Source organism: Aotus nancymaae, unplaced genomic scaffold, assembly GCF_030222135.1.
Source record: "Aotus nancymaae isolate 86718 unplaced genomic scaffold, 86718_ANA_hifiasm-v0.15.2.pri h1tg000029l, whole genome shotgun sequence".
NCBI classification, from domain to species: domain Eukaryota; kingdom Metazoa; phylum Chordata; class Mammalia; order Primates; family Aotidae; genus Aotus; species Aotus nancymaae.
Window position 1 is genome coordinate 59,702,823 of NW_026988442.1, and position 23,349 is coordinate 59,726,171.

The 23,349-nt window shown below is 41.2% G+C and overlaps 1 protein-coding gene across 10 annotated transcripts in view; it reads right to left on the minus strand.

Annotated features, from left to right (window-relative positions):
* FMNL2 (formin like 2) overlaps positions 1-23,349 on the minus strand; it is a 316,443-nt gene that overhangs the window by 227,558 nt on the left and 65,536 nt on the right. Inside the window, exon 1 of one of the 10 annotated variants that reach the window (XM_064382761.1) lies at positions 20,730-20,750. The exons of the other annotated variants lie outside the window; for them this stretch is intronic. Coding sequence (XP_064238831.1) covers positions 20,730-20,735 — 6 coding nt within the window. The 5' untranslated portion in view covers positions 20,736-20,750. Of the gene's footprint in view, positions 1-20,729; positions 20,751-23,349 lie in introns of those variants that run through there. 10 annotated transcript variants of the gene reach the window in all.

Consider the following 23,349-nt stretch of genomic DNA (forward strand, 5'->3'; position numbering starts at 1 on the left):
GATCAAAGTCCGCCAGAATCAAATGGAGGGGCATAACTTGGCAGAATAAGAAGATGGTAGGCCCAAAAAACACAAGCAGCAAATCAATTACTAAATCCCAAGTACCATTACGCATTAAGCGTGAAGAGACAAATTTTCCTCCCACCAGAATGTGCTAATCCGTTATATTTACTAAATACAAAAGTAGACACACTGTCAGCACGGGGTTCCTTCATTTGTACTGCCCAGTACTTCTACAAGGTTTTTGTGCCCTAAAGACTGGGGAATGCTAAACAAAAACTAGAGCGGTCATTTTCCCTTTGAGGCCAAGAGGGAATTACTATGATGGTTGCTATCTTCCAAATTCCCACTTCAAAGAAAGGTAATTTTTAGTGAACAGCTTAACTTAATCACTATAGCAGCCTTCTGAGCTTCCCTCCCCAGAATCCTAGCACCCTAGGAGATCAAAAGGCCACCCCCTAAACAGAGGGTCCCAGGCTTCAAAACAGGCAAGGTTAATGGGCAGGCCCACCAACCATAATACAACCATCTGCAAAAGAAGAGGAAGGAGGTGGGCAAAGGACAAGAGGCAACGGCCCAGTTCCTCCCACAGATCATTCCAGACCAGGCTTTTCAGACCCTCACATTGAGGACTTTCTGACCAGAACACAAACATCCCCAACCCCCAACCCCCTCAGGTAAGGGACCTCAAAAGCACATCACTCTAGCTCTTTGAGGTCCAGTATAGAAAGCAAAAGTCCATCAAAGCTTGTTTTGCTCCCTATGATACCAAGGCAAAGGGGAGTAGGGTAAATGGACAGAGGAATCGTAGATTACCGTCAAATGCCATGCAGACCACTGGGATGGATTTATCAGACCTTACTCAATTCCGTACTAAGGCATCTGAGACCCAGGGCTATCTGAAGGCCTGGCTGTTTCCCAGAGGGTACTGCCTTACCCTTCCTGATGCCTTCCACCTAGTTAACTACTGCTTCCCCCATTCTTTCTGGTCTCATCAGGTATTTTAGAATGCTTAGAGTAACAGGTTTTGATTCCCAACTCCACCATTACCAGCCCTGTGACACTGGCCAATCTATTTAACTTTTCTATGCTTCTGTTTCTCCATCTGTAAAATAAAAAAAAAATTTTTTTTGAGATGGAGTTTTTTCGCTTTTGTCGGCCAGGCTGGAGTGCAGTGGCACAATCTCAGCTCACTGCAACCTCCCCCTTCCGGGTCCAAGCGATTCTCCTGCCTCAGCCTCCCAGGTAGCCGGGATTACAGGCATGTGCCAACACACAAAGCTAATTTTGTATTTTCAATAGAGATGGGTTTTCTCCATGTTGGTCAGGCTGGCCTCAAATCCGCAACCTCAGGTGATCCGCAACCTCAGGTGATCCGCCTGCCTCAGCCTCCTAAAGTGCTGGGATTACAGGCATGAGCCACCGCGCCCGGCCTAAATACAAATATCGAGAGTACCTTTCTCAAATGTCATGAGGAATCAACAAATTCAATGAGTCAATCTTCATAAAGCACTTAGAACAGTGCCTGACATATGCAGAATGCTGTATTGTTTAAAATTAAATAATATAATTGGATTGTTTGTAACACAAAAAATAAATGCTTCAGGGAACAGCTATCCCATTTTACATAATGTAATTAATACACATTCCATGCCTGTACCAAAACATCTCACGTACCCTATAAATATATATATGTCTACTATGTACCCATATAAATTAAAATTTTAAAAAGTTAATTAAATAATAATTTTTAAAGATGATTTCTTCCTCTTCATAGCCAGATCGGATAGCGTATCAGAGAAGGGTACCTTAAAAGAGCAGTTTAAAACTGAGAGAACTGTTACAAAGTTTCTTTCGGGGCAATGGAAATATTTCCAAATTAGATTGTGGCAATGGTGGCGCCACTCTGTAAATCTGCTGAAAATCATTCAAGGCCGGGTGCAGTAGCTCACACCTGTAATCCCAGTACTTTGGGAGCCTAGGCAGGCGAATTGCTTGAGCTCAGGAGTTAAGGAACAGTCTGGGAAACATGGGAAACGTGGCGAAATCAAGTCTCTACAAAAAATACAAAAATTTGCCTGGCGTGATGGTGCATGCCTACAGTCTCAGCTCCTCAGGAGTCCGAGATGGGAGGATGGCTTGAGGCGAGCCCAGAGGCAGAGGCTGCCGTGAGCCAAGATGATGTTCTTGCACTTCAGCTTGGGTGACGGAGCAAAATCCTGTGTCCCAAGGAAAACTCCCCCACAAAAAAAAAATCATTTCAGTCTATACTTTAAAACAAGTTAATTTTACAGCATCTAAAGTATACCTCAACAAAGCAATTAACAAAAAAAGAACTGAGAAAACCACTTATCAAATAAATCAACTATTTAGTCACAAAATCCAGGATGCCAATCCCTTTTCCTGGTGCCCCTTTAGGCAACAGCACAACAGTGATGTTCATGGGCGTCATGAACATATGTGATCTCTTCACATTGGGCATCCGTGACTTAAAGAATGGGCAAAACACAGAACCAGGGAATCCCTAGGAGGTTTTCAGCTTCTGGGAAGAATGTTTCACATACCCATAGAACAATTAAAGCACTTTGTACCTAAGAAAACGTGCCTCAACAGGCAAGTACTTTCCATGAACTTCTTAAGCCAATTCCCCTAAACGTGGGAAGCAGCAGATTTAAGCTAAAGCGCTCAGGCCCTGTGAGATTTAGAAAGGTGATTAGGTCATTTCAAACAGGCCTGCATGGCCTAGAACAGTTTATTTTGACCTATTCACACCAGTTCCCTCATCAGTAAAACTACCTAGCCTGAAAGCATTACTTAGCATTAGAGATAATAAACGTAAAGCACTTAATGTTTGGCACAGGGTAGGCATCAAACACAGTAGTACAGTAACAGCAATTACTTTACAGTTATATATAAACATGATAAAATGCACAGTGAGAGATCGTCATGCAAAATAAGGGAACCAAACCTTTTCTCTACACTTACGCTATTTCTATAACATCACTCCCTGGTATTCTCTCTCTGTGTGCACATGACTCAGTACAAAGGAAATGAGCTCCAGGGAAGCAAATAATCAGTAACAGGAAGGCACGCGGCCAACAGAATTAAATCATCTCACATTTCTCGAAGTTCCTAGGTGAATTCAGTGTCCTCTGAGAAGGTTTTGGAGAAAGCCACATGCAGAAGAGTTTTGGGAGGCAGAATGCACAACTCTCTACTCTTAGTCATGTCTGTACATTTCACATAGTAAGTAGCCACTCCTACATTCCCCTCTTTGCAGAGCCTGTGGATGGAGATTTACATCTCACAATTGCACTTGAGTTTCCCCAGACAGGTTAGCACCAATTTGTTGACCCAAAACAGCTGCACATTATTAATTGTCCAGAAACAGAATGATACAGCAATGGTGCTTAGGTTGTACCTATAACCCTAACACTGTAGCAAGTATAGTAGGACGATTAATTTGCAGTTGGTTCAAATACCTCACATTACTGGCTTTGGGATAAGACAAATCACTGTCCACAATCAGCCATTAATTTATTTTTCAAAGTCTTGAAGTCATTCCTTCTACTGACTTCCTCAGAACCAAAAATATGACAAAAGTGTGCCCGCTGACAAGAAAACCCTAAGTAATGCCAAAAGAGGAAATGAGTTGCTGGGGTGGCAGGGCTGGGCAGGGATTCTTCTTTCATTTCAGTTTTACTGTATTACCGACTAATAACAATGCTTACACAGTATTAGGTGTTCCCAAAATGTCCCCACAGACAAGATGCATCGGAGGGTTCCCTACAGTCCTTGCAGAAAGGCAACCAACACCAGACATCTCAGGCTAATGACAGGCAAATCTGAGTGTGAAACCCAGTTCTTCCTATTCCTAGTCTTTCCTGTGCTCAATTTCATATTGCCTCTACAACTGGAATTCAGAGTGGAACCTAGTCAAGGTTTTTCCACCAGCAGGTTTATAATAACTTTACAAAGGTACCGTCCCAGAAGTCACCCCCTGCAACCTCATAGTGGAGTTTAGTTCCACAGGCAGGATAGAGTCCCTCGGGTCCATTCAATTCACTTTTCTCTTTGCTCTAGTCTGCAGGTCTCCACGTAATCAGTTGGGATGACTTGGGATGCAGCTCAGTGCTGCATCTATCTGGCAATTTTTGGACTGAGATGCAGCTGATCAGCTCTTTCCTGAAACACAGATGAGCTCACCATTGATACCGAATGCCCCAGTGCTGAGTACCACCCCTGTCACTTCTGCCTTGTAAGATAAGCATCAATTCTCAGAGAAAGACCTTATTAGAGCCAGTGTTTTCAGATCATACTCATAAACGGATGTTTCTTTCCAAAAACTTCAGGTTAAAAAGCAGTTCCTAGGAAAGGGGTGTGAGTTTTTTTCCTACTGGCATTTTAAATAATATTCAGCTTGTACTCTTAAAAAAATCATGTGGACAAATGAAATTCCATAGAAAACACTTTTTAACTCAGTTCTATGAACAGTTCTATTTTGCTTACAAGCATTCTCTGTATATTCTGAAAGTTTCTATAATTTGTGGTGACCAAATTCGTCTTTTCACAAGGCATTAATCTCTATGTCACTACTCTCTTTTAAACACTCTGGTGTTTACTATCCATACCCTGTAATCTCTGTTAATCAGGTAGTTCAAGATTCCTTTTCAAAGTATTTTTGCTTTAATTACTGCTTCAGCCTTTTGGTAAAACTGGGCTTTTAGCAAACTGGACTTCAGGGGACAAGTTTTTAAATTATTCTCAAGCTTTCCCTATCCCTTTCCAAGTTTTTCCAAACTACTTAAAAATCTCTCAGTCTTGGGGGAAGGATAATAAACTGAATGATTTTGCTGTCTCTGATGCCTGGCATTAGTCTTGGTTCTAATTCATTTTTGTCTCACCAGAAACTTGCCTGTTACAACAGGAGTCTCTCCCATATTCTGCAACTTCCAACAAGTGCGTTCTCCGATAAAGCTCCCCAGGGTTCCAAAACAGGACAGGGGGAGCCCAACAGTCCTCCTGTGGTGTCCTCAGGAGCACCTACATCCAGTTTTGCCCTGTGCTTCTCCCTTCTCTGGTGAATTTGGATTCTTGGTTCAAATGCTTATTCTTCAGAAAACTGGTAACTTCAGGATGGATCCCAGAAAAAAGCTATTAAAATTAATCATTTTAGATCTCAAAAATAAATTAATTTACTCCTCCTGAGACTTGGTACCCTTTGACCATCATCTCACCATTTCCCCTAGCCCCTGGTAACCACTATTCTACTCTCTGCCTCTGTGAGTTCCATTGTTATTGATCCCACATATGTGAGAACATGTGATGCCTTTCTGTGTTTCACATATTTCCCTTAGCATGTTTTCTAATTCCACACACGTTGCTGCAAATGACAGAATTTCTTCCTTTTTAGAGAGCTATTACACAGCATGGTAAATACAATAATAGCATATTGTACATTTCAATATCACTAGGAGAAAATCTCAAATGTTCTCACGAAATAGTCAAATATTTGATGTGATGATAGGTTCAGTAGCTTGATTTAATCATTCCACATTGAGCTAAAAAATCATTACATCACTTTGTACCCCCGTAAGTATTTACAACTATAATTTGTCCATTCAAAATAAACAAACAAAAAAAGTCATTTGAAAGGCAGAAAGAGAACATGACAAAATATTAACTGATCTAGTATGAAAAATATGTACACTGTTTAAATACAGTTTTTTAAAAAACTATGCATAAGTACAAATCAAAACCACAATGAGATGCTACTTCACACCCATCAGAATGACTATTATAAAAGAAAAAGAAGAAAGAAAGAAAGAGAAAGAAAAAGAAAGAGAGAAAGAAAGAAAGAGAACGAAAAAGAAAGAAAGAGAGAGACAGACACACATAACAAGTGTTTGCAAGGATATAAGGATATGGAGGAATCGGAATCCTCATGCATTGCTAGGGTGCAGCAGCCATTGTGGAAAACAGTATGACGCTTCCTCAAAAAGCTAAACATAGAATTACCATATGATTCAACAACTCCACTTCTAGTTACATACTCAAAAGTACTGAAAACAGAAATTTAAACAGATACTTGTAACCAGTGTTCACAGTAGCATTATGTATAATAACCAAAAGGTAAAAACAACTCAAATGTCCATCGATAGATGAATGGACAAAGAAAATATCCATACAATGGAGTATTACTGTTCAGCCTTAAAAACGACGCAATTCTGACAAATGCTACTAGAATGATCCTCACAAACACTATGCTAAGCCAAATGAACCAGACACAAAAGGACACAACTTCTATGATTCCACTATGAGTTACATTGAATAGGCATATTCATAAGGACTGGGAAGTAGAACCGTGGTTACCAGGGGAAGGGGTTGGGGGAATGGAGAGTTATTATTTAATGGGTATAGAGTTTCAGTTTGGAAAGATGAAAAAGTTCTAGACACAGATGGTGAAGATCAGTGTACCACCACCAATATGAATGTACTTAATGCCACTAAACTGTATGCTTAAAAATGGCAAGGATGATGAATTTTATCTTTCATTTTACCATGGCAAAAAATAAAAATAAAAAATGTGGCCAAAAAATGAAGAGAAAAAGGAACTCACCATGCAAAATGCAATGGAATAAGGAGTAAATTTTCTGTTTCCATTCTTCCAAAAGAACTGCTGTAAGTTTTTAAATTAATGCATTGACTGGGTGCAGTGGTTCACCTCTGTAATTCTGGCACTTTGGGAAGCTAAGGCAGGTAGATTGCCTGAGCTCAGGAGTTCGAGACCACCCTGGGCAACATGGTGAAACTCCATCTCTACTAAAATACAAAAAATTAGCCAGTTGTGGTGGGGAGCACCTGTAGTCTCAGCTACTTGGAAGGCTAAGGTGTGAGAATTGCCTGAACCTTGGAGGCAGAGGTTGCAGTCAGCAGAGATAATGCCACTGCACTCCAGTGTGGACAACTGAGCAAAACTGTCTCAAAAAAAAAAAAATCAGTGCATTTACTCACTCACTGGTACACAAATAAACAGAGAGGTCAGGTCAAAATAACAGTCTGGGTGCAGTGGGAAATTTAGCACTAACAATACTAGGCATATAAGAGGTGAGTTACTTGTCAGAAGAGCAGGCAGCAAGCATAGATGGAAGCGGAGCAAAAGAGGAGATACATCAGGTGCTGGCATGTTTTCTTCCTTCTGATCTTTTGCCTCGAGAGCCAGCTTCTCAGCCTAAGCCTTAAGGCCCTGATTACCTTGGGTGATGTGCACAGATCACAGAAACACTTCAGTGTAAGCACGTCCAACCTCCCAATGCCCTATATTATTTCCTGACACCCCCTCAGTCCCACTGTTAGCACAGCACAATGACCAACAAGGCTGTTGACCTGCCCCAACAGTCTTACCAGTCAGCAGATTCAGTTGACAGAAAGCCAAGGAATTTTCTGTCCACATCAGTGTCATTCAACGAACTCTTCTGGTTAAGCCAGAACCTTGAAGTTTTGTATCTGGAGACTTCAAGCACAAGTTCCACACAAACCTCCAACAGACACCTCTCAATCACTGGCCCTAAAGGAGCATAAGGGCTCATCCAATCACAGCTAAATGTGTGTATTTTCTAATTAGCTTAAGAAACTTAGCTTAAGATGTCAGATTTGAATGTCAATGCTACCTTACATTCAGGTGACTTTGTGTTCCCTAACGAGACTAGGACAAGCAATAGCGTAGAAGTCAACACAGAATTGTAATTCACTAGAGATACCCGAAGAGGACAACCTATACCTGTATCATTAAGGTTTGACTCTCCAGAGCTACAAATTCAAGTTGAAACTTCTTATTTCAGCCCTCCTTGGAGCAGTCTGCTAATCTGGAAGACACTGAGGCTATTCTTCTCGAGCAGTGAAACATCCACACACGTTACTAACTACAGGCTGCTCTAATCAATTACCTGAGACACAACTGGTAGATGTTAGAGTTTGTTATGTTGCTGTATTTTTAACTCCATTAGCCAACTTGACCCACGTTTTCATGCCTTGGCTGTGACACTTGAGAAATTAAAACATCCCAATGGGTATAATTAAAAGTTAAATATAGCAGCTGCAATCTAATTTCATAGAAAGTCTCCTCCAAATCATAGAAGTGCCACTGGGCTGGCCTGGCTAGAAGTCAGCATGGACAACTCTAGATTCAGGCACTTTCCACTGTGATGCATTTGTAAAAGCTGCAGCTGGGCAATGGAAAGAAGTAACATATTTGACTCTAGCTTTGGTCTTTGACTTCAAATGTTAGACAAACTGAGATGTTATGGAAGCTTTGCCAACCGTCTAAGCAGCCCTCTCCAGTGGGGGATAAACTCTGGTACAGTTTCTTATAGAAATTAGAAAGTGAGTTTATTCTTTGTAAAAGCTGAAGACAAAAAAAAAAAAAGAATCACTAGTGACTATCATCTACTAGTTTTGTGATAAAAGAAGTGAACACCACTTCCGAAGTCAATTCCAGAAATGTGGTAAGCACACCACACGCCCTGCTCTGTCCCAGGAGGTATCTTCGGATCCTCTTCCACCAGCAACCTCCAGCTGTCATAGGCATCCTAGTAAGATGCGAAGAAGACTTCTGCCTCTTCCCACATGGTTACCGAAGAAAGTTTCAATAGTACCTCTGTGAAATGAGCAGTATGTCCACAAAACTATCCCTCTACTCACCTGTCTCTCCAGAAGTAGTTTTGCAATCCTGAAAAACCCTCTTCCATCCATGCTTGGCAGATGCGCCAATAAGTGGAGTTTTTCCAAAACTCAGTGAAGCCAACAGTGAACATCCATTTGCTGCATGCCAAACTTCACATGAGCTGGCAGCCCTAGGAAGGGGCATCTGAATTCAGGTCCTGCACTTGTCTGGATAAAGACAGCTGCCATTGTTGCCCTGGTGACCACATTCACTTTGGCAGAAGCAGCTATAGTAAATATTTCTTCAGAGAATCAATTCACATCAACCGTGTGCCTTTGTTGAAGAAATCACTTGCTAATTTATCTTGGGAAAACTTTTCTCTGAAAGTTTACAATGCTTTAAGGTGGCACCATCTCTCCTCTCACTTCCCCAAAACTGGCTTATTTGGAAGAAATTTAACGTCCTAGGAGTAGATACCAACTATAGCATACTTCCGAGAGGAAAAAATGCTCTTGAACTCAATATTAGTATTATCCACATCAGAAACAAACCAATGTCAGCAAGCTCTACCTGAGGTAGGCCTAGATTCTAAGTTGCCAAAATGGAAAACATCACGTGGGAGAAAAGAGGCACAAATCTTATCTACAGAGTGAGACACCATTTACAAAAACAGGATTCGGAAACAATATAACCTTCTCCCTACAAGAAGCCTGTGAAGTCAGCTGAGTGTTATCATCCCTACTGTACAGATAAGGCTGAGGAGGTGAGGTCATTCACCCACAAGTACTCAAAACGCATCAGAGCTGGGTACAGAACTGAGGTCTTGACAAATCCAAGCTGCTTCTGTATAGATCACGCTGTCTCCAAGCCTAGAACCTGCATGATTCAAAAACTCCATCACTGAGAAGCAGGTGTTCACATTAACATGATCAATCCCTGGGGTTATTATTTTTTTAATGTACCAGAACTGACATAAAGTCGCCATAGGGAAGAAGATTCACACCTCTGCTGAAGGCTTCCGCATCACAGCTTAAATGACCCAAGTATTAGTGACTCACAGCATAGGTGAATCTGTGCAAAGATACACTATACTATACTGGAATTCTGTGATATTTTGATAAGTCCAAGAGAAACTCAGGGATTTTTCCACACAATATTTCCATACATATTTCTCACATTCACCTGAAAAACAATGGCAGCTGCTAGACACCCAAGGGCTCCTTTGTTAGCTCTTTTGCAAGAGTATTACAGGTAGCAACCAGTGAGTGTTCAGGTCCACAGGTATGGCTAACAGTTCATGTGAATGCATATGAAACAGAGCAACCTCAGAGTTACGAAAAGAAGAATCTTCATCCAACAGAAACAGCTAGGAAGGACGGGTAGAAGCTGCAGAGTTGTAAAGACTTGAGCTTACCTAAGATGGGCTCAAACTCTCCGGCTCACACCCTGATTCTGAGGTTGGCCCTGGCATCTGGTTTAGGTGGACCTGATCATTCAAATTTCCACTGAGGGGCTACTGTGGGTCAGAGGTCATCTTACAAATAGACAGGATAGTCCTTGCTATGGAAGAGCTTGCAGCCTCACGGGAAGACCAGAAAGCTTCAATCTTTATTCTAGGGAGCTCACAACTCAGCAGTGAGGATGTCCACTTCTGACACATGTCCAAGGGCAAGTGATACTGGGCAATAACTTTAATGAAAGTTACAAACCGGTTCAGCAAGTAAGAGCTACTGTGGGAGAGATTCGAGTAGGAAATAAGGGTAACATCGTTCCACCCTCAGTGAGGTTCATTAAGAATCAGGAGCTTTTCCAAAGGAAAGCAATAAACAAAAATAAAGAGGTGAAAGAAGAGTCTGTATTAGAAATTATACTGCAGTAAATCGAGAATGTATCTCATGAAGTGTAGGATAACCACGAGAAGAATAAAATACTGTGTAGTTAACAGGTTCACAGACAAGAAAAATGGACTGAAAATGTATGCCTAATTCAAAGTCAAAAAGGAGAAAAGAACAGAGAACAGATAGATCAAATAAACTGTAAGATGGCAAACACAAAATCAACTACATCAATAATCACATTTATGGTAAACAGATGCATTACTCCAATTAAATTAACAGACAAAAATCTTTTTAAAATGGACAGTGAGGAGGAGGAGCAACTCAAGTACATTACAAAAAGCATGCAAGAGAGTAAAAGTCACCACATGGGTCTGTCTTGTTGCCCACAAGGAGGAGTCTGCCAAGCCTATCACAGTCCTGTGGCCATCAGTATCCATCTTTCACAACTCATTTGTCTGTCTCCATGCAGTGTTAGGAAAGCAAATCACTTTACTGGAGAAGGCCATAGAAAACTCTGCTGTCTTGCTGATTCTTTATTTACAAAGCCCTTGTTCCTCCCTGCTAGGGCTAATTCATTTAGTGCATCCTTGCATATGCACATTAGACCCTGCATTGTATCTAGATTATCACATTGTTTTATTGGAAACTGCCTAACTATTTTTCTGGGGACACCATTAATTATGGAAAGGGATGCACTAGCCCTGCCCACATTCCTTGCACCACCTTCTCCTCCTCCCCCATGCCCCAGCCTCCAAGTACCAGGCTCCATTAGTATAATAATAAAACCACTACTGTTTGGTTAGCGGTAATGAGTTCTAAAAGTATCAATGGAGTGTTTCATGGAGAAGAACCATTGTTAGGTGCGCAAACTTTCCCGGCATCGATCAACTACATACAGTAGATTGTAGCAGCAATTTTTTTAAGCATGTCAGGAATGCAATGAAAAATAGCACAATTCTTGCTCCTCAAGGACAATACAATGTAGCTAAGACAACTAAACATAATACTGGTGAATAAATACACTATTTTCTACAGAGGCTGGCTCTATTGTATTCTCATTTTAAAATCTGGGTGCCATTGTTTTAGTGTCAAGGGGTAGTGTTTCTGTTGCTGCCTGGCCACCCTCGACTTGCCAATCTTCTAAAATGATATCCTTTATGTTTTATATCTGTTAACTCCTGAAGACAGGTAGGGTAAGAAGGAAGGAAAGTAGACTCAAATAAAATAGTTTTGTCATAGTTTTCTATCTGCTGGGTTAGAAAGGGGTTAGCTGATTAACCCTCCTGGGGTTAATGGTTTAATGGGTCGAGCCATGAGATTGCTGCTATTCAATCATTTCTGACCTATACAGCAGCAAGTTCATATGGTCCAAACTAATGGCAACACAAATACTTGAGTACTTGGTGAAGAAAAGATATGGAAGTAAGTTTCCATTTCAGTTTAGCTTTCTTTTTTTTCTGAGACAGGATCTTGCTCTGTCACCCAGGTTGGACTGCAGAAGCACTATCATGGCTCACTGCAGTCTCCACCTGCTGAGCTCAAGAGATCCTCCAACCTCAGCCTCCCAAGTAGCTAGAATTACAGGTGCACACAAGCATACCTGGCTAATTTTTGTATTTTTTTGTAGAGATGAGGTCTTGCTATGTTGCCCAGGCTGGTCTTCAATGCCTGCCTGAGCTCAAGTGATCTGCCCACCTCTGCTCCCAAAGTGCTGGGATTATAAGCATGAGTCACTGTACCCATTTCTATTTTTTTCTAATTAATGTATATATCACGTACAGAGGAAAGGAAGCGGAAACATAAGCCTGAAGGGAGAAGAGACAGAATCAGAAAATATTCCCTCTAAAGGGTATTCCAACAAGATTCATACATAAACTGCACGGTTTTTATCCTTTTTCCTCATACCATAGGGAAAAAGTCTATCTTTTGCTATTCTTTCTGTGCCTCTCCTTTAGCTAATAAAAACCATACACGAGGATAACCTTCACCAGGCTCTGGCTCCAAATGCCACCTGCCAAGTGCTCAAAGACAATACTAAGAGGCAAAAACCAGTCTCATTTATACAGGTCAAACAGAGAAGGCTTTAATGAGTGATAACACAGGAAAGGAAATGAAAGTTTATAGTTAGCAGCACTCAAGGAGATGAAGCAGTACTGGGTACAAAACCTTAGGGAGAAGGAGATTAACCCAAAATGAGTTTGTAACCTACCATTTGGCTTCCAAATGACACTTGGGATGCTTTTATGATCTCAGCTATGGGAATACCAAAATGGGGTCACACCTCCCTGGATCACAAAAGCCACACAGTAGGGCTCACACACAGCCCTGCCCACTTAAATGTTCATCAGAAAATTAGCCATAACCTGAAAGGAAAGCTGAATGTCCAAAGGGTACTAAGATTATCTTATGGCACCCAATAAAAGGGTACCATGTGCTTAGCTCCCAGAAGTCTGGCCACATGGATGTCATTCAAGTAAAATACACTGTTCAGAGTGCTAGGAATTTGCTGAGATTTAATGGGAATGAAACAGAAGTGGAGCTAGAGACAGTGACCCAGCCCTAGCTAGCAGAATGAGCAAATGATCAGGCCTTTTCCCCAATATTTAAGGTAAGCTGTAATCCTACTTACAATGATGGGCAAAAATAGCTGCTGGCTCTTAGCTCAAAGTGGGTTAACTTTCTCTTAGGAAGGAGATGGGGGAGTGAATTTTAGGACCAACTTCTCACTCCAGAAGAGCACTGCCAATGAAATGCATGGATAATATAAGCAAAGATGGCCTAAGGGCAGATTCCTAAGGGAAGTGGTATATTTCCTGTCTTGAGCAAGCATCTACTTATATTTTTTCAGCAGTCTTCCTCCCACTGGTGGTATGTAGAATACATACCACTTCACTGAAACACACACCCCCAACATAGTAACAATTATACCTGCTGTTTGTTTGGGCTTTTAATATGAAGTATAATTAACTTTCCCTTTTCAGAATTTCTCTTCAACTCTTCTCAAAAATCTTACCTGCTTCTATCAAATTCTCTCAGGACAGCATATTTAGCTGAATATCCCTTAGGGAAGGAACTGAAAACTAATCAATGCCTTCATATGTTTTTCCTAATAGGAAATATTTTGCTGGGGGACAAAGAGGGAGGAAAAGGAGGATGTTTCTTTTAAAGAGTATTGCTCTAAGTAATTCACAGACCAGGTGGCTTGCTCTTCTTTAACTAGAATTAATTAACAGCTACCAGTACACTTAGTCATTCTGTAGCAAGCACATAGGGGAAATAATTTGGGGTAAAGGGAACTAGTAGGGCTCTCCTCCCATAATGACCCCTCTGGGAAGTCAGCAAACTGCCATAAGGCCACTCTGCTCACAACATTTATATTTCTCTCCCAAAGGGGGTCTTACTTCAATCAAGTAATCCTTCATGGGGACAGGATTCACTTTTTATCCAGAAAAATAAGAAGCTTATATTAAGGGAGTAAAAAGATGTAAGCAAGCCATCCCTTCGCCCCCACCCCACCAATGTCTGTCTGTGCTTGGTCTACCAGGTGTAAGCCCCTTGACTCGTCCACTATTGAAGTCACAGTACCAAATTCAAGATTTAGCTAGCATTCCTCCTGAGTCAGTGAGAAATCAGATCAGTTACATGTTGCTGAGTCAGGTCTGAGAACCCCGGGGCCTTGGCACAATAGCTTTTAGAATACTACGTTCACTCAGCAAGAATTCTGACCATGAATGAACTTCCCCTTCTGGTTCTAAAGGTCTGATCTGGAGAAATCAGAATACATGTAGTCCTTCCCAGAGAAGGTCTTTTCAATCAATGACTATCACTGTACTGCTGCGATGAGACATCAGTCACAATGTGATGATGTGATGTGTGAATCAGAGCTCCCCTGGGAGTAGGTACTGGTCTGCTGCTAGAGTCAACACCTGCACATGTGACTAGAGCCTGGCACAAAGGCACTGTGTTCACAACCTATGTTCCACATCAACAGCAAGCACTTGGAGTGACAGTTGTTTTCTGAAGGCTGAAAGATGAAATCAACATCGATGAAAGGCTATTGGCTGTTCTCTAGGAAGAAGAGTCCATCAACATTGACTGAGACAGAGCTGTATTGTTCATTCCTGCCACCCTCATTGCTTCTTTTCCAGAACTGTCACTTAAAAACCATCTTTTTCCAGCCGAGTGAGGTGGCTCACGCCTGTAATCCCAGCACTTTGGGAGGCCAAGGCGGGTGGATCACAAGGTCAGGAGTTTAAGACCCACCTGCCCAACATGGTGAAACCCTGTCTCTACTAAAAATACAAAAATTAGCAGGCCTGGTGGCTCGTGCCTGTAATCCTAGCTACTTGGGAGGCTGCGGTAGGAGAATTGCTTGAACCGGGACCAGGAGGCGGAGGTTTCAGTGAGCTGAGATCGCACCACTGCACTCCAGCCTGGGCTACAGAGCAAGACTCCATCTCGAAGAAAAAAAAAAAAAATCTTTTTCCTACTCATTTTGTCTCAAGTTCATACACCTAGACTATTACAAGCTATTATTGTTTCTGCCTCTGAAATATATCTTTGGATCAATTTTCCTTTATTTTGACAACCCTGACTATATCCACCAGGTGCAGTACTGCGCATCATGGTTTCGAATCCCAGCTCCACCCCTAAGCAATATAACCCTGGGAAAATTATCCACTACTCCAAGCTACCATCTGAAAATGGTGACTGTGAGGATTAAATGGGGGAAAACACAAAGTTTTCCATAAAGTATCAATACCATCATCAGCATCATTGTTAATCAGGGTCCGATTACTGCATAACTGCACTACTATGCCATGTCCTCTGGTACCCAGAGTCACCATCAGTAGCTATGTTGATGGCAACTCTATTTGATGTAGCTCTCAATTATATCCCATATCAAATGGGAAACTTATCCCCAAGACTGTGAAATGCTCCACCATGCCTCCATGACCTCAATCACACTCCTTTCCTTAACTTCCCCCAGTCAGAGAAACTAACTCTCTGCTCCCGACCTCTTTTTTAAACTTCTGAAAAAAGCTGAGGGGCAGTAGGGGATTCTCAAACTATATAGTTTTACCCGCAGCAGAGAATGATTTTATTACCTTTCTCCATATCCTCACCAAAAAAACCATTGCTTTATATAAAGAATAAGTGGTGTCTTAACACCTTTATACTGAAGGCAGTTTTGCCAGCTGCCATTTTTCTAATTCCTCACAGCTATTGAGAATTTTTTTTAAGTCTTGCATGTGGCAGTTGGATTTGAGATAATCATTTGGAATTACAATGTCTTTATTTCTTTGGAGTGTCTTAGTATCTTGTTATATAAATGAAACACGGGGTAAGGAAGGAAAGGATGCAACTACAAGCACTGCATCAAAGGTTTTTGACTCATGACTTTAAAAACCTGAGAGGAAATGTATGAAGGCAATTGCAAACTCTTCTTCCCTCTTAACCAGGAAACTTCCAGTTATTTGTTGTTTTAAAGTATCTGCTAAAGATTGGCTTTAGAAATCAATGCACTGCACAGCAAGCATTTCACCCATGCTGACAAAACTACAGAAGGTTCCTAACTTACAATTTTTCAATTTTATAATGGTACAAAAGCAATATACAGTCAGTAGAAACTGTACTTCCACTACCCATACAACCATTCTGTTTTTATCAATTTCAGTACAGTATTCAATAAATTACATGAGACATTCAACGCTTTATTATAATAGGCTTTGAATTACATGGTTTGGGCAACTATGGGCTAATGTCAGTGTTCTGAGCATGTTTAAGGTAGTCTAGGCTAGGATGTTTCATAGGGTAGCTATATTAAATGCATTTTTGACTTATAATATTTTCAACTTACAATGAGTTTATCAGGGCAAAAAAAAAAAAAGCCCATCCTAAGTCTAGGAGCATCTGTATTTCAAGGAAAAACAAAATCTCATACACAATTCCTAAATTTCACTTAATCTCTGCTATAGCTTGAAAAAAAACAGACGCAGGGGAAAAAATGCTAAGCCAGCAGTTTGCCAGCAAATATGAAGCCCCAGATATTGTAATTTCAATTCTCACTCCCCAGAGGCTTTAAATCCATAAATGTTTTATAAACCAATTGACAAAGCTTACTCATTTGTCCTAAGAAACATAATATGACAAAGACAAGGAAGAGAACATTAAGGCTGTGCTAAAGAATACAAAACAGAATTCATCGTGTTTAAAAGTGTTTTTTGTAAAAAAATTCCTTGAAGATAAAAAGACCTAAGTGCTACATATGATTACTTATCACAACTACTCAGTATCTGTTACTCTACAGGCAGAATCCAAGGTTCTGTGTTGAGTAACTTTCAAATATGTACCTTATTCTGAACTGGGAACAACACTAATCCACCTGCCAGAGAAATTCTCTAACCCTGTTCTCTGCCACTTTCCAGCCCCCATGTATCACTCAGAAAGCAGACTGATTTTTCCAACCCAAGTTACTTAAGCTAATTCTCATCCTTTACAAACAGATCCTTCAACAGCAACCCCCTCCACACCCCAACCCCACCACCTGCACAAAATGCTGGATATCTTCTTGGAAGAGCTACAGGAGCTGTTTCTTTCATCTACTGAGTACCTACTATGTGCCAGGTACTGCACTGGTGATTGCTTTTTATTAGACACCACTGTGATAAATTTGCTCTGCCTAGAAAATCCATTTCTCCCTGGAAGATGAAGAAAAGGGAGGATAAAGAGGTTTGTTTCTAATTAAGATGAAACCAACAAACAAGCCTGATTCAAGCCATGAAATGAACACTGGAAAGAGGGCTTGGTACAGCAGCAGCCAGAGCCAACAGACTCAATGGGGCTGATAAAAATTCAAAATTCAGCCAAAAGGCTGAAAAGCAAGAGAAGAAGCATAGGTTCCTCTCCATTTAATGCACGAAGCACTCTAGCTACTGGGCCACAATCGAGCAGATGAAAAGATGTGGGGACTTTTCCAGTGAATCGGGAAATGTAAGCAGGAAGAGGCAGGCATGAAGAGCTGCATCCACGCCCTTGAAGGGAGGCGCTGTCAGGAGCAGGCAGAAAGGCAGATGCTGACACCCCACAGTGCCCAGGGCTGGAAGAGTTTCCCCTGAATGACTGTTAAAAAAAAAATGAAAAAGGAAACAAAAATGGTATCTGCTAATAGTAAGTCCTCATGCTCCACTGATGTTATGTTCACCCTATTACTAGAACTCCCTGAGGGTGTCAGGCATTTAGAGAAAATGACATTCTCAAGCCTGGGGAGCAGGGGGGGACAGAAAGTGAAAAATACTTTAGAGTTATTTAAGATGTTAATTTAATATCAACATAGGTATAATGGCAAACACGCATTAATTACGTTTTATGTACTAAGCACTATGCAAAGAGTTTTCAGGTGCTCTAATTGTCACAACAACCCAGTATGGAAAATAATATTTTCCTGACTTTTTCAGGTGAGAAAACTGATGCTTAGAGAAGTTAATCTCTCCCCTCAAGATTACAAAGTGACAGAGCCAGGATGAGGAAGTCTGAGTGACTTAGAAAGCTTTTCTTTCCCAGTTCCTCACATTCACTACCTTTAAATCATTTACACAAATGTTTCTATTATAGTCCTATGCCAGGCACCAGGAAGTAATATGAAAAAATGAAAACAATAAACTGTTCTAAACCAGTAATAACAAAATGTAAATGAAACATCTCAGACTTAAAGTGGAACAGTATGTGGTGCCTGGAAGGTCATAGTTAAGAGTAGGAACTCCGAAGCCAGAAAGACGGGTTTCAGATTCCTATGCCAGCTATAGGATTAAGGGCAAGTAACCTAAATCCTCTCAGACTAAATGTGCTCATCTGTAAAATGGAGGTGATAATGCCAAAAGCAATGACTCAACTCGGATAAAAGTTATACTTCCACACAACACCATTTGTCAAAAATTATGCTACTATCGTAATAAATCTAGGAGGAGAAAGTGTGGGCTGTAGAAGGAATTGAGACTACCATCTTGGTGGAGCTATCAAATATCTTTTTTTTTTTTTTTTTTTAAGACAGAGTCTCGCTCTGTCACCCAGGCTGCAGTGCAGTGACACCATTTCAGCTCACTGCCACCTCCACCTACCAGGTTCAAGCAATTCTCCTACCTCAGCCTCCCTAGTAGCTGGGATTACAGGCACCGAGCACTATGCCCAGCTAATTTTTTGTAATTTTAGTAAAGATGGGGTTTCATCACGTTAGCCAGGATGGTCTTGATCTCCTGACGTCATGATCTGCCCGCCTCAGCCTCCCAAAGTGCTGGGATTACAGGCTCGAGCCACTGCACCCGGCCTCAAATATCTTCAGTCACATCATTTAAGTCACTCTAAAGGGAAAGAAGTCCATAATAAAATGATGGGCCCTAGCTCCCACACACCAATCTCTTTCCTCCTCTTCCTGGGATTCTTTTCTCTACTGTTAACACCTAACAGAGGGCTAACGTTTTGCTCAAGAGCAAGCTTACACTATACCTCTCTCTCTTCACTCAGGATGCTACTGAACATAGCAGATAACTATCTCAGTTCCCTCTTTGACAAGAAAAAAAAATCAATGTAAACTACATGAAACCCATGTTCTATAATACTGAAATTAAAAGATAAGGATTTACTCACATTACAGACATCCTGTATTACTGAAGGAAAAAAAGTGTGCAGCATACATTTATAGACATAGGGAATCATAACATTTCAGAGCCTGAAGCAACAAATGAATAATCTCCTTCACAAGAGATTTATAACTGGCCCAAAATCTGTCTTAAGGCCAAATTATAACAAAATGTCCTGAAATTCAGAGGAATTCCTACTCTTCTGCATCCCCTTAGCTTCTGCATCACAACCCCATGTATATCATGTATTCTTGAAGATTTTACTATGTTACAATGTATGTAGTTTTAAATATCCACCCATATCAATACCATCCTACATAGATGGAACTTCCAATAAGGCAGCCCAGTGAACTGTTCAAAATCCTACTGCAAACCATAAAATCAAAGACAGAGAACCAGGAATCAGGAGACCCAGGTACTATTAGTCCTGATTATCGCTTACCAGATTCTGGATCTCAAGTCACTTGACTTCAACTTGGTCTTTGTTTCTAAAACCATAAAAAGGAGTTGGACCAGTTGGTCGCCAGGGTCCTTTCCAACACCTAAACCTCCCTAATTCTCAATCACGTGGCATGCAAATTAGACACAGGAAAACCAACACATTCATCATAAAAAGTCACAAAAAAAGAAATCACAAGAGTTTTAAGGAAAACTCTGTGTTGAAGCAATGCTTGCTTTGGGGTTTTTCCAGAGGTAAGCACTGTGTTTTCCAAAAGCAAACAGTTACCCTTCTCCAGAACAAGGACAGGATGTTGGGGACATGAGTCATTCTGTTGACATTCTAGGTACTCGTCAGTTGGAGGACAGGAATCACATCAGCTTCCTAGAGAGCACGGAAGAAAAACCTGCTCCAAAAAAGACCAAAAAGGAAGATGTGATGAATGTCAGAAGGACCTTTGCTTCCCAAGTCTTTCCAATCCAGCCTTCTAGTTAATAATAATAACCAGCTCATTATAGCCAAAGGAGTAAAAATGTATTTCTAGAACCCCAGAGTCCACACAAGCAGCTAGATGCCATGGACAAAACAACCTCCCAATACCATAAGACCACCAACAATTTACAGCCTCGTCATCTGTTCCCAAGCACGTATCCTTTCTCTCTCAACATGTCAGAATGCAGATGTGCCTTTACCAACCATTCTTTCCAGAGACAGCAATTAACAAAGACTGGTAAGAACCTCTGTCAATTTTTCAAACTAGAGGAAGATGATGAGCAGCAGCCTGCAGTACTCAGGGCCTGTTCTAAGAGGCTCTGCTTAACATTATGCCAAAACTCAACTTGTAGATAGACATCAGCACACAATGTTCTCCATCTCATGTTATTTTGACATTTGTGAGAAAATGCCACATGTGACCATCTCATCCTCCTCTTTTCAAAACAGATTTTATATGTGTAGTTTATTCCATACTCACTCTAGGACAGTAGCTAACCACACCCACTGGACTGAATGATGCAAGTGAGGATCTGTTCTGCCTTTGTTGTGTTTAATGCTGCTGCCACTGTCACCACCATCACCACCAATGTTTGATTAGAACCCTGCCAGAGAACTCTGCAGAAAAATTAATCTAAAGATAATCGTTCTGAATCCCTTACCTGCATCAGAATTCCATGTCACTCCAAGCATGCATTCACTTACTCACTGATCCATCATTGGCAATCAGATAACATAATCACCCCATTACGCGTAATCTGAGGGCTGAAGTTCTAGGAAGAAAGAGAAAATGACACTATCCCCAAATCTCATGCATATTCATTATTTTTTCTATTTAAATTCAGCTTGGTGTCCCCTTTCTCTGTCAAGTACCTGTGCGCCACTGCCATGCTATGGGATGTGAGGTGTTACAAGATAACCAAAACACAAAATGTTTATGTAGGAAAGAAAAAGCTTGCTTATTGATATGTATTTAATTGAACAAACTGATGACACACAGTAGTAAGAGTTGCATTCATTGAACATGCATTAATTCATTCAATAAACATGCACTGGGGCTGTAGGAAGACCCAGAGACGGAAGTCTGAAGATGTGTTTCAACGTCCAAAAAAAGAGGGGTCACAGATTGATAACCAGTGTGTGCAAAGCCCTTTTACATTTATTTCTCTTTTTTTTTTTTGAGGTGGAGTCTTGCTCTGTTGCCAGGCTGGAGTGCAGTGGTGCAATCTTTGCTCACTGCAACCTCCACCTCCTAGGTTCAAGCAATTCTGCCTCAGCCTCCCAAGTAGCTGGGACTACAGTGGCGTATCACCACATTGAGCTAATTTTTTGTATTTTTAGTAGAGACAAGATGGGGTTTCACCATGTTGGCCAGGATGGTCTCGATCTCTTGACCTTGTGATCCACCCGCCTCGGCATCCCAAAGCACTGGGATTACAGGCATGAGCCACCGCACCCAGTCCTATATTTATTTCTCACAGTCCTGTTACCTAAAGGTCATTTTAGAGACAAAAGGGTCACAAATGAGAGGTGAATTGGCCAGCAGAGCTGAGACCAAAACCTTAGCTTTCAGGCCACCAAGTATGTGATCTGTCACTACTCCAACACTGGGCCAAAAGCATTACAAAGGCACATAAAAAGTCACAGATGTATTCTAGAGTGCCAGAAAGGAAGTACTTTAAAAGAAAAAAAACCAACAATGAGTGTATGCCAATAAAGGGACACAGAAGCCAAGTGAGGAGAGCTCCCAATGGCCAAAGCTGAAACAATTCAAACAAAATAAAACAGTATTAGATTCTAACCCAAAGGATAAAATCAACACCCCTGAGTCCACACTGACACAAATGACTGAATAAGCAAATGGGGAAGAAAAGACAAATCTCCCATGCAGAAGAATTCCAAGCAATTTACATAGACCCTCCTCTCTCAACATCCCACTCCTCAAGTGTACGCTGTACACAGTGACATCCTTCCGAAGAGGACAGCACACAAAGAGCTGTTTGGGGTTTTGGTTGTTGTTTTACAGTTTTGTGGGGCTTTTTTCTTTTTTACAGTTTACAGTAGAGAAACTTGGCAAACGCTACCTCCGCCAAGTGATCAGGGTCAGCATGTGATAAGTCACATTGATGTGTGATGGAAATGGCACTTTACCTCTGTCATCTTCCCCCTCGACACCCATAACCCCAGTTTAATCGCCACAGAAAACAAATCTCAGTTGAGGGGCATTCTATAAAACACCTGACCGGTACTCCTCAAAACTGTCAAGGTCATCAAAAACAAGGAAAGTCTGGGACACCATCACAACCAAAAACATCCTGAGGCTCCATGACAACTAAACGTGACAAGGCATCCTGGATGGGATCCCGGGACTGAGAAAGAACATGAAGTATCAATTGAGGAAAGGTGAACAAAGCACAGACTTTAGCTAATTACAAGGTATCCATATTGGCTCATTAATTGTAATGAACACACCATTCTAATGTAAGATAATAATAGGGGAAACTAGATGCAGCGCATGTGAGAATTCTCTGCACTCTCGTCTCAGTTTTTCCATACATCTGAAACTATTCTACAGCAAAAAGTTTATTTTTTAAAAAGTCAAAGAGGAAGGAATGAGAGAGCTGTGTGCAAGGGAGAGCAGAACCTGGCCAAATTCACTCTGGCAGCAACTGTCTGTCCTCGCACCTTCCTACCCTCACTTTCCTGCCTTTGTGGACTAGTAACGTCACCCAAGACCTTGAAGGCAGAATTCAGTTGAGGTCTCGATTTGCTCCTGTGAAGAGCTGGGCCACACTCAGAGGGTAGGCTAGTTTTATTCAGTGACCAGAGGTTGATAGCCACTTTCTGCTCTTTTCCAAGAGAGAAAGGATCCTGAATGCCGCTCCCCAAAAACACCAGGGAATGTGCCTGGCCTGCTGAGGAAAGACAGTTCATGCAGGCTCCCCTCCCACCCGCGCTCTGACTTAGAGCACACCTGTTCATATCTTTTTGTTTCACCACTATTTACAAATGAGAACAACCCTTAGCATTTATGGGCTTTTAAAAGATTAAACACAACATCTGAAACTACCTAAAAATAGTTCAGTTGTTCCTCTGCCTTTCTCTTTTTGGTCAATTTAACCACTTCATCAAGCACTTGTCAGAAATGAACTTTAGGCTCAAAGGCAGGAGAGGAACACCTGAAGAACTCTAAGAAACAGGGGGAAAAAAAGCCCCAATCTGAATCAACAGCCTCCCCTCCACTGACCTAACAAACACCCCTAAATCCATGGCCAGTCTCTA